The 20290-nt window shown below is 41.3% G+C and overlaps 1 protein-coding gene across 5 annotated transcripts in view; it reads left to right on the top strand.

The window, feature by feature from the left end:
* The window catches only part of CDKN2A (cyclin dependent kinase inhibitor 2A), a 30981-nt gene extending 12085 nt beyond the window's left edge, over positions 1-18896 (top strand). For 3 of the 5 annotated variants that reach the window (XM_063650484.1, XM_063650485.1, XM_063650483.1), the window contains exons 2-3: positions 15382-15688; positions 18406-18896. In XM_063650484.1, coding sequence (XP_063506554.1) covers positions 15385-15688; positions 18406-18419 — 318 coding nt within the window. In that variant the 5' untranslated portion in view covers positions 15382-15384 and the 3' untranslated portion in view covers positions 18420-18896. Of the gene's footprint in view, positions 1-11390; positions 11934-15381; positions 15689-18405 lie in introns of those variants that run through there. The other 2 variants (XM_054500587.2, XM_063650486.1) reach the window with 2 other exon arrangements.
* Positions 18897-20290: the final 1394 nt, after the last annotated feature.

The raw sequence follows: 20290 nt of genomic DNA on the forward strand, positions 1-20290 counted from the left end.
GACACTTTGAATTTTACTCCATGCAATTTACATGCTGAATAGTTGAAGTTGAATATATTATATTTAACATTTAATTTTTAAAAGAAGCTTATTGAAACTTTCTTCCTAAATCACATGGTAAAGTTATCGTTTTCTTCAAAAACAATTAGGAGGAGCTTAACAATAATAGGACACTTCAACTTCCATTATCTAATTTAATTATCACAATATCCTTATGTTTTCGATGTTTCATTTTTTCATTTCGTAGATCTGGAGACTGAGGCTCAGATAGGTTGCATGGCCTGCCAAAAGTCATTGACTAGTAATTCATATATAGTTGAACTTGGTTGCCCATGGAGTGCTATAAATATGTATATGGTTTCAGTTCCATCTCTTTTAGTTAATTATTATTTTGAAAGTCACTTAACCCCTTTGAGCCTCTACTATACTCAAGCATCAGCCATATAAGTCACAGTAAATATTTATTGGTTGAAAGGAGGTTAACATCTTTCAAAAATTAATTTTTTGACCAAAATAAAACCGATGAAAAATTATCATATGCCTGTACATATAAGTTACTTATTCCTACCTTCAGTTAAAAGCAATAAGTGGGATACCTATTCACCAGCACAGGAACCACTTGAAGCATGCAGTTGAAAGATTATTTTCTTTAGCATTCACATGACCTGTGAGCAGATTCTATTTCTTTTACTTATTAGCTGTCATGGTACCAGAATGAAGTATGAGAAACTCTCAGTGCTTTCATGTTCTCATCTGTAAACCTGAGACCCTATGGTAGTCCCGTAATAAGAGGTAGATAAAACAGTACATGTGAAGATTCACTGTAAACTTTTGAACAGCATACGTTTGTCAGTTATTATAGTGCCTAATTAAACTATGCCCTTAAGAAAGCACGTTAGTTTTTTACAGTAAATACCTACTTCATTATAATTTTTCAGTGTAGCTAGAAATTTCTAAACTCCACTTTAAAAATATACATATCATAATAAAAATATATTTATGTATTCAGACTCCTGGTATGTTCCAAGGTGTTAGGTAAAATCAGTGTAAATTTGCATACTTTTAAATTCACATCTGTACAGAAGCTCTATATGGTGGCCTTTAGGGTATGCCTCTAAGCTCTTCCAGTATTCATAATCATTAAAGAGATATTAAGCAGTGTTTGTGAACCCCTGTTTTCTAAGGCAGGAAATCAAGGTAGCTTTAGAAAACTGGAAAAAAGTTATTAGTCTATCTATCTAATAACCCAGAATAATAATTTCCAAAGGAATCACTGAAGATAACTGGATTTTTAATTCCTTCAGAATGGTTGTCACAGTCTGAATATCTGAATCAACAGTTTTGACCAAAACAATTTTCTAAAAATTCTTTAGTATAAAAAATTATGTGTGTGTGTCTGTGTGATGAAAGGAATGATAGGCAGAAACATTACTGTCATCCTTAAGACGTTCAAAATGCCTACCTTGGAGGGTGACCTTCAGTTATTTTTATGCAAATGTGAAGAAGTTATTTAGAAGTAGGATACCAAAGAATAACACAAAATACACTAAATAGTATGCTTTCTTAAGGCCAAATTGACTTGGGGGTTTTAAATCAGTACAGAGTAAACATACAGTATATTCTGTTATCATTGCCTTTTTGAAAAATTAATTATGGAAGTTATCATCTTAACTGTAACAACACAAAAGATAAAACTCTACCCTCAACCCAGAGACTCAAAGGAAAACATGAGTGGAAATGTTAAATCTGTATGTGAAAAGTGCTAAAACATGAATAGGAAGCATTTACTTATTTAATCAAAGTTTATTACATTTCATCAAGAAGTTGATTCCCTTGAGTGGAGTTGAATCACATTATCAGGTGAAGAATGTGATTTGGGGAAGAATAGTCTAACACAAGAAAATTTTCTTGCAATCTTTAATAATATCAGAGGGGAGATTGGCTTCAGAACTCTCCTAAGTTCAGGAAAGGACACAGAAAATTGAACATAACAGTAAGACTATAGAGTCCCAAGAAAGCAAGCTACTTTTAAAGGATAGTTTTTTAGAGGGGCAAAAGGGGGACAACCATTCTCCATTTGATGAGAAAAGCTTCCATGTAGATGGTCCCCCTGAAATTAGAGTATCCTAAACCATTGTTAAACCTATCAGTGAAACATGAATATTAAACCTCCACTCCCAGGAGTGAAAACTGAATACATTATTATTTATCTGTGACTTTCAACATTATCTCAGAACTCTAACAGCACATACATACATCAGCAGCATAAGCAGAAATGAGATATTTTATATGCTTGTGTTAGCAATTTAAAAGGACAGCATGTTTGAGAGGGGAAAATCTGTCCTATCAAGAATGAAAAAGAGGGAGGTTAGGAAAAGTAGTTTAGAGAAAGTAAATTTTGCAATTCCTCAGTTTTAACTGTAGTTTCTCCATCGTACCTTCCACTTGAAATGGACTCCAAGCAGTGGAGGTGGGTAGCAATGAATGCAGAGGAAACACTGAACACAGTGACACTCTCCAGTGTCACTTCTCATGATTTAATGAGGGGTTTTTTTTGGAAATTCTTCTGTCATAACATGGGAAACTTTGTTACAAAGAAGCTGTTTTTTCAGAGGGTTAGAATTCAGAGGTAGCATCATACCTTTTAGAAGAGAATTTGCTTGTTGAAACCACAGATACCTGCTAGAATGTACAGGAATTAATGAAAAATTACTCAAAAGGACATTTATTTTGATGACCTAAATGAATAACTTCATAATAAATGTCATATATATTCTCAAAAAATTAAAAAGCACCATTTATTGCGAGCCTACCATGCACCCAGATTTTTATATATCTGACATTCTTTATTCCTCACAGTAACCTTATGGGGTAAATTTTGTTTTCCCCACTTTGTGAGGTGAGGAAATAAAGGCTCAGAAAGTTTACATAACTTATTCAAGCCCACAGAGCTTGTAAATGAGAGGTCAGTTCTATCTAAGTTTAAAGACTACGCTTGTCCCACTTGCATATGTGTCATTTCCAAAATTATGATTAAGGATATGGTTGGCATTTCCCACCACCCACATTAAGTCCAATTAAGTAGCTGTGGCCATAGAAAGAATGGAGAATGGAGAGAGGAACTGAGTTCAACAGCTACAGCAAACATTTATTAGCTGAGTAACCATAGCTACATAGTTCCTCAATATGTACCACTCCTCCATTTTGTTATCTATAAATCAAAATGGTGGCTTTTTAAAAAGCAGTTTTGCAATATATTCAAGAGCCTTCTACCCTTTGAAAAACTGCAATACTATTTTTAGTAGCAATTAGAAACACCTTAAATATCTGACAACAGGGACATCATTAAGTAAATTATAACTATTTTTCCAGTGGGATGTGTTACAGCTGTTAAAAGTAGCATTTATGAAGTGTTTTTGGAGAAGTTTGGAAAATGCTGTAATAAGTTAGAAAAAGCTCATTTCAAAATTGCATAATATTCACAATGTAAAGATTAAGCAAAGAAAAAGGAAGAAGTATTTCAAAATGTTAATAATTATTGCTTTGTGTGGGGTAGTTTTTCATTTTCTATATGCAGCTAATTCCTTAATTATTTTTAAATATGTGAGCTTTAATCAGGAAAGCAAATCATTCAAAAATGAGGGGACTGAATTAAGTGACTTTCAGGGGACTTTGCGTGTCTTTGAGTTCCAAATTTCTATCAGTATATATTACTACTGAAGAATAATCACAGAAGCACAGTAGTTTCTGAAAATGGAAAGTCAGTAATCTTGGCCCAGGTTTTGCAACTTGCTGTAAAGCAGAGTCCTCAAAGAAAAGGAAGCATTGATGAGTTGTCCACAATATACTGGATAAATTATCATTAAGAAAACAGATATTGTAGTAGGGAGAGTGAGGACCTCTCAAACAGAACTAAGAATCTTAAGTTTGAACTTTATCTTCTTTTCCTTATTACTTAAACACTCTGAGCCTTTTTTTTGTCTGCATTATGAAGAAAGAATAATACTCTCTATCCCATGGGACAGCTGTGGGATTATAAATTACACATATAAAACTGCTTAATGCTTGTCACATAGTTGGGGTTGAAAAAATGATAGCCATTATTTTCTTGGCAACTTTTAATGAATTTTTTATTATCTCTATTTCTTTCTGCCTATCTCCTCTAATTATGTTTATTACTTATTTTGTTCCTCAGGATGAGGCCAATTCTCAATATCTGTGCTGTACATAGTATACATATATACCAAATATGTGCATATAGTATGTACATACATACATACTGTGCTAATCTTTTAGTGTTCTCAGCTGATCAAATAGCTACAAATAGATATAACTAATTTGCCACAAGTAATTTATCAACGTAAAAAACATTTACAAAAAAGTTAAGGAATAATTGTTTCCATGAGCTGCAAAGATTCCTCATTTCACAAGAGTACACCCTAGAGATATTTTAATAGTAAATTTCTCACATAGATTTAAAATCACATTTGTTTTGCACATAATTTAGAAAAGACACCTGCCATATAATAAGTAATATACTTTTAAGTTTCCTTCAAAATATTCTTGGGAAGATGATACTAGGTAATGCTAATTCTATACCCAGTTAACATTTTGGAAACTAAGGTTGAAAATTGTGACTTAACTATACTTATGCGTTAAATCTACAACACATCAAAGAATTTTGCATTTTGTATTCCTTACTAAGATTCAGTTTGAGTAGGAAGATAAATTTTACAGTAATTCTGAATGAGCGAAGATAGCACAGAGTTTCTAAAAGAGTACCTTCCTTATAGCAAATACTAAATAATTGTGCTATATTGAATTTAATTAAATAGAGAATAGTAAAAGGGAGAAAGAAACATCCTCTGTTTTGAAACTTCTAGAGATCTACTCCCAGGGACACATTGTTTTTTCTTAGCAAATCTGTTTGGAGGTCTGCTCTACTTTCTCAGAGGTCTCCCTTTCATGCTGAAGCTATCTTTTTTCCTTGTGGAACATAAATAATTAAATACCTTGCAATTATTTACCTAAGAAAGTGTTTCTTTCCCGTTTAAAATGCTCTTACCACCCACATTGGACCTTGATTATCAGAATTTTTATCCGAGGCAGCTTCAGGAGCACTTTGGCACTTCGAGGCTAAACCACAATCTGTTTTTACATGTTTGTGATTATACCCATTTTGTAGATCAAGACATTGAAGCTAGTAAAAAAAAAAAAAAAGTCATTTTTTCAGGGTAACAAAGTAGGTGGTAGAGCTAGGACAAGGACTCTAATTTCCTTACATTATTGCTTTTCTAAATTAAAGGGATGCATGGAATTATTCCTCCATTGCCTTTGCCTTCGAATAATTATCTATTGCACCCAATATCCTATTCTAGAACTCATCTATGAAGGCTTAACACAGCTGTACCTGGGAGCTCCATTACAGGGCATATATCTTGCTCTCATAAGCTACTTCCTAAGGAATTCTCTTTAATTATGGGATCTTCTCCAGACTCTGAAATCTTTTTTTCCTGGTAACACAAGTGTGAGGTGTCATTTATCAGAATGCATCACCCCAGTCTTCCCTCCTCAAATGATTACTGTAGGCTCCACTCAAGAGCTCATTCCAGTTCAAGACCACCTTCCTCCTCCAGAGAAGCAAATATATATATATATATATATATATATATATATATATATATATATTTTTTTTTTTTTTTTTGGAGACAGAGTCTCGCTCTGTTGCCCAGGCTGGAGTGCAGTGGCGCGATCTCGGCTCACTGCAAGCTCCGCCCCCCAGGTTCACGCCATTCTCCTTCCTCAGCCTCCGGAGTAGCTGGGACTACAGGCGCCCGCCACCTCGCCTGGCTAATTTTTTGTATCTTTACTAGAGGTGGGGTTTCACCGTGTTAGCTAGGATGGTCTCGATCTCCTGATCTCGTGATCCGCCCGCCTCGGCCTCCCAAAGTGCTGGGATTACAGGCGTGAGCCACCGCGCCTGGCAGAGAAGCAAATATATTGATGGTTGTTACCAATACATGCTCTTGACTAAGAAACCTTCTTTCTTAATTAATATTGACAACTTTAAGCCGAGTGCCTGACATATATTAGGTACTCAGTTACTCTTTTTCAAATAAAGTTATGAATGATGATTCTAATAAAAGTAACTTATTTGTCTACTAGTTTTATTATGTTTATTTAATTCATTAGAACAGCCATGTACATAGTACAAAATTCAAACAATACAAATCATGGAATGTGAAAAGTAAGTCACATGCCCATCCCAGTTCTTCATTTCCTTACCTCACAGGTAACAGCTTTTCCTGTATCTCCCCAGAGATATTCTATGTATATTTTATTTTTAACACCAAGCTATATTTAAAACAATTATCTTTAATAATAATGTTAATATTGAAACTGGTAAAGAAATATATGTGTATTATCTCACCTCAAGCGTAAAGAATAGAACAAGAGAGAGCCCATTTTGAAAATTATGGACAATGAATCTAGAAATAATCTCAAAAGATTTTGCAGTCAAAAAATAATTCATTAGATACATGAGAACTCACTTGGTCTCAGTGTAGAGCTATTGCCTCAACTCCCTTTATTTTCCTAACAAAATCGTCTTGCTTATCCCATGAAATATGTGCATATCGTACCTTGCCAATCCTATGATGCCACGTCAGAACCAGAACCCAACTCTGGAACACTACCTTCTCAAGTATCTTTCTGTGTCTTTCTGGTAATATGTTGAATTAATATTCACATCTAGTATGACTAGTCTTTGATTCGTAGGGTTGCTGAAGTAGTAGCACCACTGCAGGGCTTTCTTTAGTTTAAAGAAAGTAATCAGGTGTCCCTACTGTGTCATGATCTCCACCCTAGCTGGGTTCTCCAGTCTGATTTTAAAGAACAAAACAAAAGGCTTCTCTGTCTGAGTCTTACTCAGCCCATCCTCTCTACTTATAAGAGGTATTCCAAACCTTTAGGATTCTCAAACTTCCTAACCCACCATCTTATTTTCACTCTGCAAACAAGCTAACCTCCTCATTCATAGAAGGAAGTGCCTCAACTTCCTCCCTGTTCTGACCTTCTCTCCCTCCCAAATCTATGTATCTCTTGTGACAAAATCTATAACCACCGCTGTACTTTGAGTTCTATTTCTTCATTACTTTTGAGGGACCTCGCATCCTCAAAAATGTCCTATCTTGCCTGTGTACTTAACTTTTCTTTTATTCTCTTCTAACTTTCCCTTCTCTTCACTTGGCCTTCCAGGTATGTGTGTGCTCAGGTCTCTTCCACCTTCCATCTGCCTCACTTCATGGCATAGGGCCTTGAACTATCACAACCAAGCTATGAAAGAGTAGTCAATGCAGTGTCCCCACTTCCTTGCCATCCCATCATCCTAGTTTTTCTTCTGACTCTCTGAGGAGTCCTTCACAGGCTGTTTTTCAGGAATAAGTCTAAATGAATTACTTTCAGTTTTCCTAAACTTCTATGCCTTTGCACATCCTCTTACCTCTGCCTAGAATATCTTTCTCCTTCTTTTCCATCTTTAAACTCTCACATCATTCTTCAAGACTGGGATCAGCTCTCAGCATCCAGAAGGCTTTGCCTACTAGAGACAAATGAGAATGAGTTTGATCCCCTTTTCATTTTCTTGTATCATTCTGTGCTTTATTTTGCTCTTCTAAGAGCAATACATGCCTCATTTAATCCCTAAACAACTGTTTGAGGCAAGTACAGTTATTATCCTAATCATGCAAATGAGAAAACAGAGGCCCAGACATGTTGAGTAACTTTGATAAAAGTTAAAGAACCAATAAGTGGAACAGTTGAGGTTTGAACCCTGGCAGTCTGACTCTAGAGATACTATGTTTGACCTACTCCCCTCTACCCCCACCCCATGTCTGCCCTTAGTTTCTGAGCTTGTTGAATGAACGAACAGGTGGTAGTCTTTTTTTGTTATAAGACTGATCAGAATTAAGACGGGTTTAAATTTCACAGTGCAGAATTTTCAAAACTGCGAAGGCAGTGCAAATCTAAAAAAAGAATGGCATTCTCAGGAAAGAGGAAAAGTAAGTGTGAGAATAATAACAATAACCAACAAACTTTAGTAAATTCTAGTAAATATAGTAAATTTTTACATTAAAAGCTTTTGGACATACATTATCATATTTTATGGCCACATGAAATATATTATAATCCCATTTTGCACATAGGAAATCTGAGACTGGCATAAGGAGCACCAAGATCCAGGACTTTATATTTTCATTTTTCTAGGATTTTGCACCTCAGGTCGATAGGTATGAGTAAACTGGGAGCATGGTGGGCTCTTTAACAGAAAAACTAGGAGTTTTCCCACTATTATTAACTATTTACATAAGATTTTTTTAAATTTTATTATTATTTATACTTTAAGTTTTAGAGTACATGTGCACAATGTGCAGGTTTGTTACATATGTATACATGTGCCATGTTGGTGTGCTGCACCCATTAACTCGTCATTTAGCATTAGGTATATCTCCTAATGCTATCCCTCCCCCCTCCCCCCTACATAAGATTTATAATAGATAATGGACTTCAATTTCTAGAGCAAAATGGCCCCACCCAAGGATGCCATAATCCTTCCAGAGCTCTACTGCATGATATGAGATATACATATCTAAAACTTGTTCTTGGTATTTCCAAAGCAATCAACTTTTACACCTGTTTATAATGCATCCAAATGTTGTTTTTATATGGTTGCATCTCCCATCTTCTTCACCAATAGCTATATATATTTTTCACGAGAGCTGAAAGAGTTCTTGATGTAGGAATCCATGGTAGAGTTTCAGAGAAATCCCTGAATTCCCTGAAAGTTTTATCTAGAAATACATGTGCAAGCGAACACATCTTTTTAAAAAAAATCATTACATACTTTCTTTTTTGAGAAGAAGGTATTTCAACAGACTCTTGAAGGAGCCTACTCTTCCCACTCTCCCACCCCCATTAAGAACCACTGTAGGCCGGGTACAATGGCTCATGCCTGTAATCTCAGCACTTTGGGAGGCTAAGGTGGGTGGATCACCTGAGGTCAGGAGTTCGAGACCAGCCTAGCCAACATAGTGAAACCCTTTCTCTACTAATAATACAAAAATTAGCTGGGTGTGGCAGCATGCGCCTGTAATCCCAGCTACTAGGGAGGCTGAGGCAGGAGAATTGCTGGAACCCGGGAGGCAGAGGTTGCAGTGAACCGAGATCGTGCGGTGCCATTTCACTCCAGCCTGGGCAACAGAGCGAAACTCCATCTCAAAAAAACACACAAAACAAACAATCAAACAAAAAGAACCATTGTATTAGTGATGGAAATGTGTTCCCTCCTTCCCATCCTGGCAACCACTTTTTCTTCCTCCTGCATCATAAAATACCTTAAACTAAACAAAAATAATTTTATTTATCGATAGTTTGAATTTTCCATATCATTGCTACACAGCTAATTGAGAGGTATCCCAAGGAAAATATAAATGGTACAGTAATGCATTGTAGATTTTAATAACATACTTGACATCCCAAATTGTTTTCATTAACTTCATTTTAAAAACTACATGTTTTAAAATCAAGCAGACACTAAAAGTACAAGATATACTGGGTCTACAAGGTTTAAGTCAACCAGGGATTGAAATATAACTTTTAAACAGAGCTGGATTATCCAGTAGGCAGGTTAAGCATGTGCTTAAGCCATCAGCAAAGTCTGAGCAATCCATTTTTTAAAACGTAGTACATGTTTTTGAAAAGCTTAAAAAGTAGTAGTCACAGGAAAAATTAGAACTTTTACCTCCTTGTGCTTGTTATACTCTTTAGTGCTGTTTAACTTTTCTTTGTAAGTGAGGGTGGTGGAGGGTGCCTATAATCTTTTCAGGGAGTAGGGTCTTCTTGGTCTTTCTTTCTTTCTTTTTTTCTTGAGACCGAGTTTCGCTCTTGTCTCCCAGGCTGGAGTGCAATGGCGCGATCTCGGCTCACTGCAACCTCCGCCTCCTCCTGGGTTCAAGCGATTCTCCTACATCAGCCTCCGGAGTAGCTGGGATTACAGGCATGCGCCACCAAGCCCAGCAAATTTTGTATTTTTTAGTAGAGACAGGGTTTCGCCATGTTGGTCAGGCTTGTCTCGAACTCCTGGCCTCAGGTGATCCGCCTGTCTCGGCCTCCCAGAATGCTGGGATTATAGACGTGAGCCACCGCATCCGGACTTTCCTTTTATGTAATAGTGATAATTCTATCCAAAGCATTTTTTTTTTTTTTTTTGAGTCGGAGTCTCATTCTGTCACCCAGGCTGGAGGGTGGTGGCGCGATCTCGGCTTACTGCAACCTCTGCCTCCCGGGTTCCTGCCTCAGCCACCTGAGTAGCTGGAATTACACACGTGCGCCACCATGGCCAGCTAATTTTTGTATTTTTAGTAGAGACAGGGTGTCACCATTTTGGCCAAGCTGGCCTCGAACTCCTGACCTCAGGTGATCTGCCCGCCTCGGCTTCCCAAAGTGCTGGGATTACAGGTGTGAGCCACCGCGTCCTGCTCCAAAGTATTTTCTTTCTATGCCTCAAAACAAGATTGCAAGCCAATCCTCAAAGCGGATAATTCAAGAGCTAACAGGTATTAGCTTAGGATGTGTGGCACTGTTCTTAAGGCTTATATGTATTAATACATCATTTAAACTCACAACAACCCCTATAAAGCAGGGGGCACTCATATTCCCTTCCCCCTTTATAATTAAGAAAAATGCAAGGTATTTTCAGTAGGAAAGAGAAATGTGAGAAGTGTGAAGGAGACAGGACAGTGTGTAAAGCTGGTCTTTGGATCACTGCAACTCTGCTTCCAGAACACTCAGCACTTTTTCTGGTCTAGGAATTATGACTTTGAGAATGGAGTCCGTCCTTCCAATGACTCCCTCCCCATTTTCCTATCTGCCTACAGGCAGAATTCTCCCCCGTCCGTATTAAATAAACCTCATCTTTTCAGAGTCTGCTCTTATACCAGGCAATGTACACGTCTGAAAAACCCTTGCCCCAGACAGCCGTTTTACACGCAGGAGGGGAAGGGGCGGGGAAGGAGAGAGCAGGCCGACTCTCCAAAAGGAATCCTTTGAACTAGGGTTTCTGACTTAGTGAATGCCGCGCTCCCGAAAATCAAGGGTTGAGGGGATAGGGGGACGCTTTCTAGTCGTACAAGCGATTTCGATTCTCGGTGGGGCTCTCACAACTAGGAAAGAATAGTTTTGCTTTTTCTTATGATTAAAAGAAGAAGCCATACTTTCTCTATGACACCAAACACCCCGATTCAATTTGGCAGTTAGGAAGGTTGTATTGCGGAGGAAGGAAACGGGGCGGGGAGGGGGGATTTCTTTTTAACAGAGTGAACGCACTCAAACACGCCTTTGCTGGCAGGCGGGTTAGCGCGGCTGGGAGCAGGGAGGTCGGAGGGCGGTGTGGGGGGCAGGTGGGGAGGAGCCCAGTCCTCCTTCCTTGCCAACGCTGGCTCTGGCAAGGGCTGCTTCCGGCTGGTGCCCCCGGGCGAGACCCACCCTGGAGCGACTTCAGGGGTGCCACATTCGCTAAGTGCTCGGAGTTCATAGCACCTCCTCCGAGCACTCGCTCACGGCGTCCCCCTGCCTGGAAAGATACCGCGGTCCCTCCAGAGGAGTTGAGGGACAGGGTCGGAGGGGGCTCTTCCGCCAGCACCGGAGGAAGAAAGAGGAGGGGCTGGCTGGTCACCAGAGGGTGGGGCGGACCGCGTGCGCTCGGCGGCTGCGGAGAGGGGGAGAGCAGGGAGCGAGCGGCGGGGAGCAGCATGGAGCCTTCGGCTGACTGGCTGGCCACGGCCGCGGCCCGGGGTCGGGTAGATGAGGTGCGGGCGCTACTCGAGGCGGGGGCGCTGCCCAACGCACCGAATAGTTACGGTCGGAGGCCGATCCAGGTGGGTAGAGGGTCTGCAGCGGGAGCAGGGGATGGCGGGTGACTCTGGAGGACGAAGTTTGCAGGGGAATCGGAATCAGGTAGCGCTTCGATTCTCCGGAAAAAGGGGAGGCTTCCTGGGGAGTTTTCAGAAGGGGTTTGTAATCACAGACCTCCTCCTGGCGACGCCCTGGGGGCTTGGGAAGCCAAGGAGGAGGAATGAGGAGCCACGCGCGTGCAGATCTCTTGAATGCTGCGAAGATCTGAAGGGGGGAACATATTTGTATTAGATGGAAGTATGCTCTTTATCAGATACAAAATTTACGAACGTTTGGGATAAAAAGGGAGTTTTAAAGAAATGTAAGATGTGCTGGGACTACTTAGCCCCCAATTCACAGATACCTGGATGGAGCTTATCTTTCTTACTAGGAGGGATTATCAGTGGAAATCTGTGGTGTATGTTGTAATAAATATCGAATATAAATTTTGATCGAAATTATTCAGAAGCGGCCGGGCGCAGTGCCTCACGCCTTGTAATCCCTTCACTTTGGGAGATCAAGGCGAGGGGAATCACCTGAGGTCGGGAGTTCTAGACTAGCCTGGCCAACAGGTGAAACCTCGCCTCTACTAAAAATACAAAAAGTAGCCGGGAGTGGTGGCAGGCGCCTGTAATCCTAGCTGCTCGGGAGGTTGAGGCAGGAGAATCGCTTGAACCCGGGAGGCTGAGGTTGTAGTGAACAGCGAGAGGGAGCCACTTCACTCCAGCCTGGGTGACAGAGTGAGACTGTCGAAAGAAAGAAAGAGAGAAAGAGAGAGAGAGAGATAAATTATTCAGAAGCAACTACATATTGTGTTTCTTTTTAACTGAGTAGGGCAAATAAATATATGTTTGCTGTAGGAACTTAGGAAATAATGAGCCACATTCATGTGATCGTGCCAGAGGTAATATGTAGTTACCATTTTGGGAATATCTATTAACATTTTTGCTCTTTTGCTATCTTTAGCTTACTTGATATCGTTTATTTGTGATAGAGTTTTCAATTCCTCATTTTTGATCAGTGGTGTTTCTCCTCTCCCTACTCCTGTTTTGTGAGAGAGTTAGGGGAGGATTTAAAAGTAATTAATACATGGGTAACTTAGCATCTCTAAAATTTTGCCAACAGCTTGGACCCGGGAGTTTGGCTTTGTAGTCCTACAGTATCTTAGAAGAGACCTTATTTGTTTAAAAACAAAAAGGAAAAACAAAAGTGGATAGTTTTGACAATTTTTAATGGAGAAGGGAGAAGAGCATGTAGAAAAGGGGAAATGATGTTGGCTTAGAATCCTAACTACATTGGTGTTTAATATAGGAACATTTATTTATATAACATTTTAAAGTACTAAATTCATATTAATATATTATTAAGTGGGTTTAAGCATCCTACACATTTTAATCCAATTGATTCATTTTCTTTTTGCTTTGGATTTCTATCATGATTTAAATATTTACATATGGGTTACTTTTTAGATTTTTTCATACTATGAAATATAAGAAAAACCTTTAAGGCTAGTTTTATGACCAAGATGAAGGACTTCACTGAATACACAAAACAATAAATATACTGCAACATTTTGTCTTTCTTTTTGTAGCTGCAATTTGGTTTGCTTATACTTTCTCTTTGTCTCTTTGAAAACTGAGTCAGTTTCACTTTCTCAGGACAGGATTTAATTAACCATAATATAATTTAGTATAATTCTTTGATTTAGGCAAATTATGCAATTTGTGTTTAGTATGAAATGTACCTAAAAATAAGTAACTCCTCTTTAACACCACCATCCTCAAACTAATATAACAAATAACAATTATCCTAAAATAAATTGTCTACTTCCACCATGCAACACTCAAATTTTAAGGTTGCTGTGACTGCAGACAGTATTTTAAAATTCCTCTCTGGAAATGGCTTTGTTTCCAAGATGATTTAGGAACCAAAGAGGTGACGATCTCTTGTTTAATGAACTCTCAAATCATAAACCTGGGAAGTGTTTTAGTTTCCTACTGCTGCTGTTACAAATTATCACAAATGTGTTAGCTAAAACAAACACAAAATTATTATTTTATAGTTCTAGAGATCAGAAGTCAAAAATGGGTCCACAGGGTTTCATTCCTTTTGGAAACTCTAAGGAGCAATCTGTTTCCTTGTCTTTTCCAGCTCCTAGTGACCATCAGATTCCTTGGCTCATGGTCCCTGTATTTTCTCTGTGGCCTGTGCTTCCATTCTTATATCTTCTCTCTGACTGTGACCCTCTAATAAAAACACTTGGGGTTATGTTGGGCCCACCCTGAAAATTCTGGATAATCTTCCTCAAGACCATTAATTAAATCACATCTGCAAAGCCTCTTTTGCCACATAAGTTAATATATTAACAGTTTTTGAGGATTAGGACATAGACATTGGGGGGAGCATTATTCAGCCTACCACAGGAAGGAATTTTAGGGCTAATTAGACCAGCCTTCTTATTTTATACTTGAAGAAATTGAAGTTTTGGAATTGGAGAGCATTATGCTAAATGAAATAAGCCAAACACAGAAAGACAAATATCACATGTTCTCACTTATCTGTGAAATATAGAACAATTACATTCTTAGCAGTAAAGAGTAGAATGGTGGTTACTGGAGCTGGGGGGTGGGAGGAATGGGGAGATGGTAATCAAGATACAAAGCCTCAGTTAAGATGGGAGGAATTAGTTTGATTTTTTTTTTTTGAGATGTGTTTCACAGCATGATGAATATAGCTAAATAGTAAATCCCAAATGCTCTCATTTGACAAAAACGTCAAATATTTGAGATGATGGATAGGTTACTTAGCTTGACTTAATAATTCCCCATTGTGTTCAAAGATCATAACGTCATATTGTATACATAAATATATACAACTGTACTATGCCAATATATAATTTTAAAGCTAATATAATGAAAAATAAATTGAAGTTCAACATTCCCAGAAGCTAAGGGTAACTTAAAAGTTTTGTGAGAATTTGTCTTAACAAACAAACAAGTTTTCTCTTTTTAACAATTACCACTTCTGCGCTTGGATATACAGCAGTGAACAAAAAGAAAAAAAAATCTCCAGGCCTAACATAAATTCAGGAAGAAATTTCAGTAGTTGTATCTCAGGGGAAATACAGGAAGTTAGCCTGGAGTAAAAGTCAGTTTGTCCCTGCCCCTTTGCTATTTTGCCCCTGCCTCACAGTGCTCTCTGCCTGTGACGACAGCTCCGCAGAAGTTCGGAGGATATAATGGAATTCATTGTGTACTGAAGAATGGATAGAGAACTCGAGAAGGAAATTGGAAACTAGAAGCAAATGTAGGGGTAATTAGACACCTGGGGCTTGTGTGCTGGTCTGCTTGGCAGTGAGGGGGCTTCACACAAGCTTCCTTTCCGTCATGCCGGCCCCCACCCTGGCTCTGACCACTCTGCTCTCTCTGGCAGGTCATGATGATGGGCAGCGCCCGCGTGGCGGAGCTGCTGCTGCTCCACGGCGCGGAGCCCAACTGCGCCGACCCCGCCACTCTCACCCGACCCGTGCACGACGCTGCCCGGGAGGGCTTCCTGGACACGCTGGCGGTGCTGCACCGGGCCGGGGCGCGGCTGGACGTGCGCGATGCCTGGGGCCGTCTGCCCGTGGACCTGGCTGAGGAGCTGGGCCATCGCGATGTCGCACGGTACCTGCGCGCGGCTGCGGGGGGCACCAGAGGCAGTAACCATGCCCGCATAGATGCCGCGGAAGGTCCCTCAGGTGAGGACTGATGATCTGAGAATTTGTACCCTGAGAGCTTCCGAAACTCAGAGCATTCATTTTCCAGCACAGAAAGTTCAGCCCAGGAGACCAGTCTCGGGTCTTGCCTCAGCTCACGCGCCAATCGGTGGGATGGCCTGAGTCTCCCTATCGCTCTGCCCCGCCAGGGCGGCAAATGGGAAATAACCCCGAAATGGACTTGCGCACGTGAAAGCCCATTCTGTACATTATACTTCCCAAAGCATACCACCACCCAAACACCTACCCTCTGCTAGTTCTAGGCCTAGACTGCGGAGCAATAAAGACTCAAGAGGCTAGAGGTCTAGTGCCCCCTCTTCCTCCAAACTAGGGCCAGTTGCATCCACTTACCAGGTCTGTTTCCTCATTTGCATACCAAGCTGGCTGGACCAACCTCAGGATTTCCAAACCCAGTTGTGCGTGGCATCATCTGGAGATCTCTCGATCTCGGCTCTTCTGCCCAACTCAACTAACCCGACCCTCCTCAACTAATCTGACCCTCCGCTTTATGCGGTAGAGTTTTCCAGAGCTGCCGCAGGGGGTTCTGAGGACATCAGGACCGAGACTTCGCTGACCCTGGCAGTCTGTGCACCGGAGTTTGCAGCACTCTATGGCAGACAGAGGCCCTCTCCTTTCCCTCTTAAACTTGTGCAAGAGATCGCTGAGCGATGAAGGTAGAATTATGGTCCTCCTTGCCCTTGCCTTTCCCTTTGTGATCTCAAAGCATCCTCCCTCCGCCCCCATTCCATGGCCCCAGTTCCCTACCCCCACAGCTGTCTGCTGAAAGTGCCAACATTACTCAATTGTTTCTGGGGGAGGAACACTTTTTTTTAAAATAAAATAGATATATGAAGCAGTACACGGGAATAAACACGAATATTTAAGGTAAAACATGACCTTGAAGATTATGAAATCCATCTTATTTTGGCCCAGAACAGGGACACTGGGCTCCTTGGGCCATAGGGGAGCCAGGGAGGACAGGGTGGAGAGTTAGCTCTAAGCCCTCTGCTTGGAGATGCTGTAAATACAGAACGCAAAATCACCTTCGAAGTTAAAGACGCGAAGTTCTTTACTCGGCCCTTCTCCCCCCCAATTCCGTCCAGTTACAGCTAGCATCCAGGTCCCAGTGAAGAAGGAGACTTCGGCTCCAGTTACAACTAGCATCCGGGTCCCGATTTAGAAGGAGCTGCCAATTACAGCGCAGTTCCAGGGCTGAGCAAAAAGCCGGAGGAGCCAAGTGGGAGAGGGAGTAAAACTATTGAATTGGGCCACAAGCAAATGAATAAACTGAACGACTCTTAACCAAACCTAATATATTTAATCCAAACACACAAGTCTTTCATTTCTTCCCTCCTCCCTTCCTTCTCTTACTCTCCAACACCCCCTCTTCAAGCACAATTAATTATATGGTTAGATTCTACTGCATGATCAGCCCTGTTCTAGGTGGTGGGCACGCCAAGGTGAATGAGACCAGACAAGAGTCTTGCCCTCATGGGGTTTACATTTGGAGACAGGGTCGATCTGTTGCCCAACCTGGAGTGCAGTGGCGCGATCACAGCTCACTGCAGCCTCAACCTCCCTGGCTCAAGGGGTTCTCCCACCTGAGCCTCCCGACTAGCTGGGACCACAGGTGCACGCCACGACGCCTGGGTTTGTTTGTTTGTTTGTTTGTTTAATAGAGACGAAGGTCTCACCATGTTATCTGGGCTCAAGCGATCATCCCCCCTCCTCTCCTAAAGTACTGCGATTACAGTCCCAAGCTGTCGTGCCCGACCTGGGAAACAGACGTTAAGGAAGATAACAATCTATTTTCAGAGAGCGAGTTTATAAAACCAATGCAATGGGTAAATATGAAGTGTGAATAGGAGGAGAAGCTAAAGAGTGGTCGGAGAATCTAATGATAGCTACGGGAGGAAGAAACTCAAGTGCAAATGCTGCCTCAGGAATAAACGTAAAAAGAGACTCTCAAGTGCAAATGCTGCCTCAGGAATAAAATAATCTTGAGACTCTCAAGTGCAAATGCTGCCTCAGGAATAAAATAATCTTGAGACTCTCAAGTGTAAATGCTGCCTCGGGAGAACCGAACGGCGAGCTGGAGCCCACACGCAACGAGATTAGAGAGGAAGGCAGAAGCCAGATCACATGAATAAATGAGCATCCATTTTGTTTCAGAAATGATCGGAAACTATTTGTGGGTTTGTAGAAGCAGGCATGCGTAGGGAAGCTACGGGATTCCGCCGAGGAGCGCCAGAGCCTGAGGCGCCCTTTGGTTATCGCAAGCTGGCTGGCTCACTCCGCACCAGGTGCAAAAGATGCCTGGGGATGCGGGAAGAGAAAGGCCGCATCTTCACACCTTCGCGCCTGGCACTGTGAGCAACCACTGAGACTCATTATATAACACTCGTTTTCTTCTTGCAACCTTGCGGGCCGCGCGTTCGCGCTTTCTCTGCCCTCGGCCGGGTGGACCTGGAGCGCTTGAGCGGTCGGCGCGCCTGGAGCAGCCAGGCGGGCAGTGGACCAGCTGCTGGACTAGGGAGGTGTGGGAGAGCGGTGGGTGGGTACATGCACATGAAGCCACTGCGAGAACTTTGTCCATAAGTATTTCAATGTCGGTAGGGACGGCAAGAGAGGAGGGCGGGATGTGCCGCACATCTTTGACCCCAGGTTTCTAACGCCTGTTTTCTTTCTGCCCTCTGCAGACATCCCCGATTGAAAGAACCAGAGAGGCTCTGAGACACCTCCGGAAACTTAGATCATCAGTCACCGAAGGTCCTACAGGGCCACAACTGCCCCCACCACAACCCACCCCGCTTTCGTAGTTTTAATCTAGAAAATAGAGCTTTTAAAAATGCCCTGCCTTTTAACGTAGATATATGCCTTCCCCCACTACCTTAAATTTCCATTTATATCATTTTTTATATATTCTTATAAAAATGTAAAAAAGAAAAACACCGCTTCTGCCTTTTCACTGTGTTGGAGTTTTCGGGAGCGAGCATTCACGCCCTAAGCGCACATTTATGTGGGCACTTCTTGCGAGCCTCGCAGCCTCCGGAAGCTGTCGACTTCATGACAGGCATTTTGTGAATTAGGGAAGCTCAGGGGGGTTACTGGCTTCTCTTGAGTTACACTGCTAGCAAATGGCAGAACCAAAGCTCAAATAAAAATAAAATAATTTTCATTCATTCACTCATTTATTGTCAACATTTACTGAGCACCTATTACAACAATTTCATTGCATGGAAGACAGCATCGTTTCTGACACTCACTGTTGTTTCATGTATCTCTTAGAAAAACGCTGCTGTTAGACATCTAACACTATTTATCTTGAGGTGATAAAATATCAAAAGCCGTGTCTCAAGATCGATGAAATGCGGTTAAAATGATGAATAGAAACTCTAGGGGGAACCTCATAACGATAGACTCTAGACTGGCACATCTGGAGATCCGTATTTATCCGGCTTCCGCTTCCAAATCACGCGAGGTTTGGGATATTTTGCTCACTAGGCCTCAGCCAGGTAACTGAATCCAGCCAAACCTAGCCCACACAGTCTCGGAATCCGACTCGGCTCCCAGTCCCCGCCTCGGCGTTCTGAGACCCCCAGGCTGGGGTTCCAGAGGGCTGTGAGGTGGCGAATGACTGCTGCCAAACCGGAAGGAACTCTGCGGTTCTCTGCCACAGTGGGATTGTTGCAGGCACGCGGCTCAGACTTCACTGCGGTTGGGAGATGCTCCTGTCCACGCTGCCTCATCCCATGCTGGAGCACTGCACCTCTATTTTTTTTTTTGAGGGTACACGCCACATAAAATAAAACTCAAAATTTTAAAGAGCAGAATTCAGTGACATTTAGTACAATGTTATGCAACCATCACTCATCACTCTTATCTAGCCCAAAACATTTTCGTCAACTGCATAGGAGGCCCCATTAAGCACACCTGTTAAACCCTTCTTGCCTCCAACTCCTGGCAACTACAAATCTCCTTTTGTCTCTATGGATTTACCTATTCTGAATATTTCTTATAAATGGGATCATACAATATGTGACCTTCCGTGTCTGGCTTCTTTCACCAAGTGTAGTGTTTTGGGGGTTCATTCCTGCTGCAGCATGTATCAGTACCTCATTTCATTTTATGGCTGAATCATATTCCATTGTATGAATATACTGGAAATTACTCATCTACTCATCCAGTGATGAACATCGAGTTGTTTTTTGGCTTAAAATTATTCATAGTGTTCTCATATAAATATAAATATGTAATTATTATTTTTATTCATATTTATTACATTATTATTTATATTTATATATTTATTGTATTATAATATAATAATTTTATAATATTATACTATGATAATATAACAGACCGACTCCTATGGTCTGTCGGTGTGCTCTTCCACTGGCGTGCTCCCTTCCGCTGGGGTGCCCCGCTCCACGTCCAGCTCCTCCGATGAGTTCCTCTGGACATAGAGCCGCTTGTGTGTCTGCCTGCTGGGATCTCAGGGTTTTCACAGGCAAAGGATGGGGGCGTGGCGGGACAGGGTGGTCTTGGGATATGCAACATTTGGGCGTGAAGGAAGGAGTGCCTGTC

The sequence above is a fragment of the Pongo pygmaeus genome, chromosome 13 (assembly GCF_028885625.2).
Source record: "Pongo pygmaeus isolate AG05252 chromosome 13, NHGRI_mPonPyg2-v2.0_pri, whole genome shotgun sequence".
NCBI lineage: Eukaryota > Metazoa > Chordata > Mammalia > Primates > Hominidae > Pongo > Pongo pygmaeus.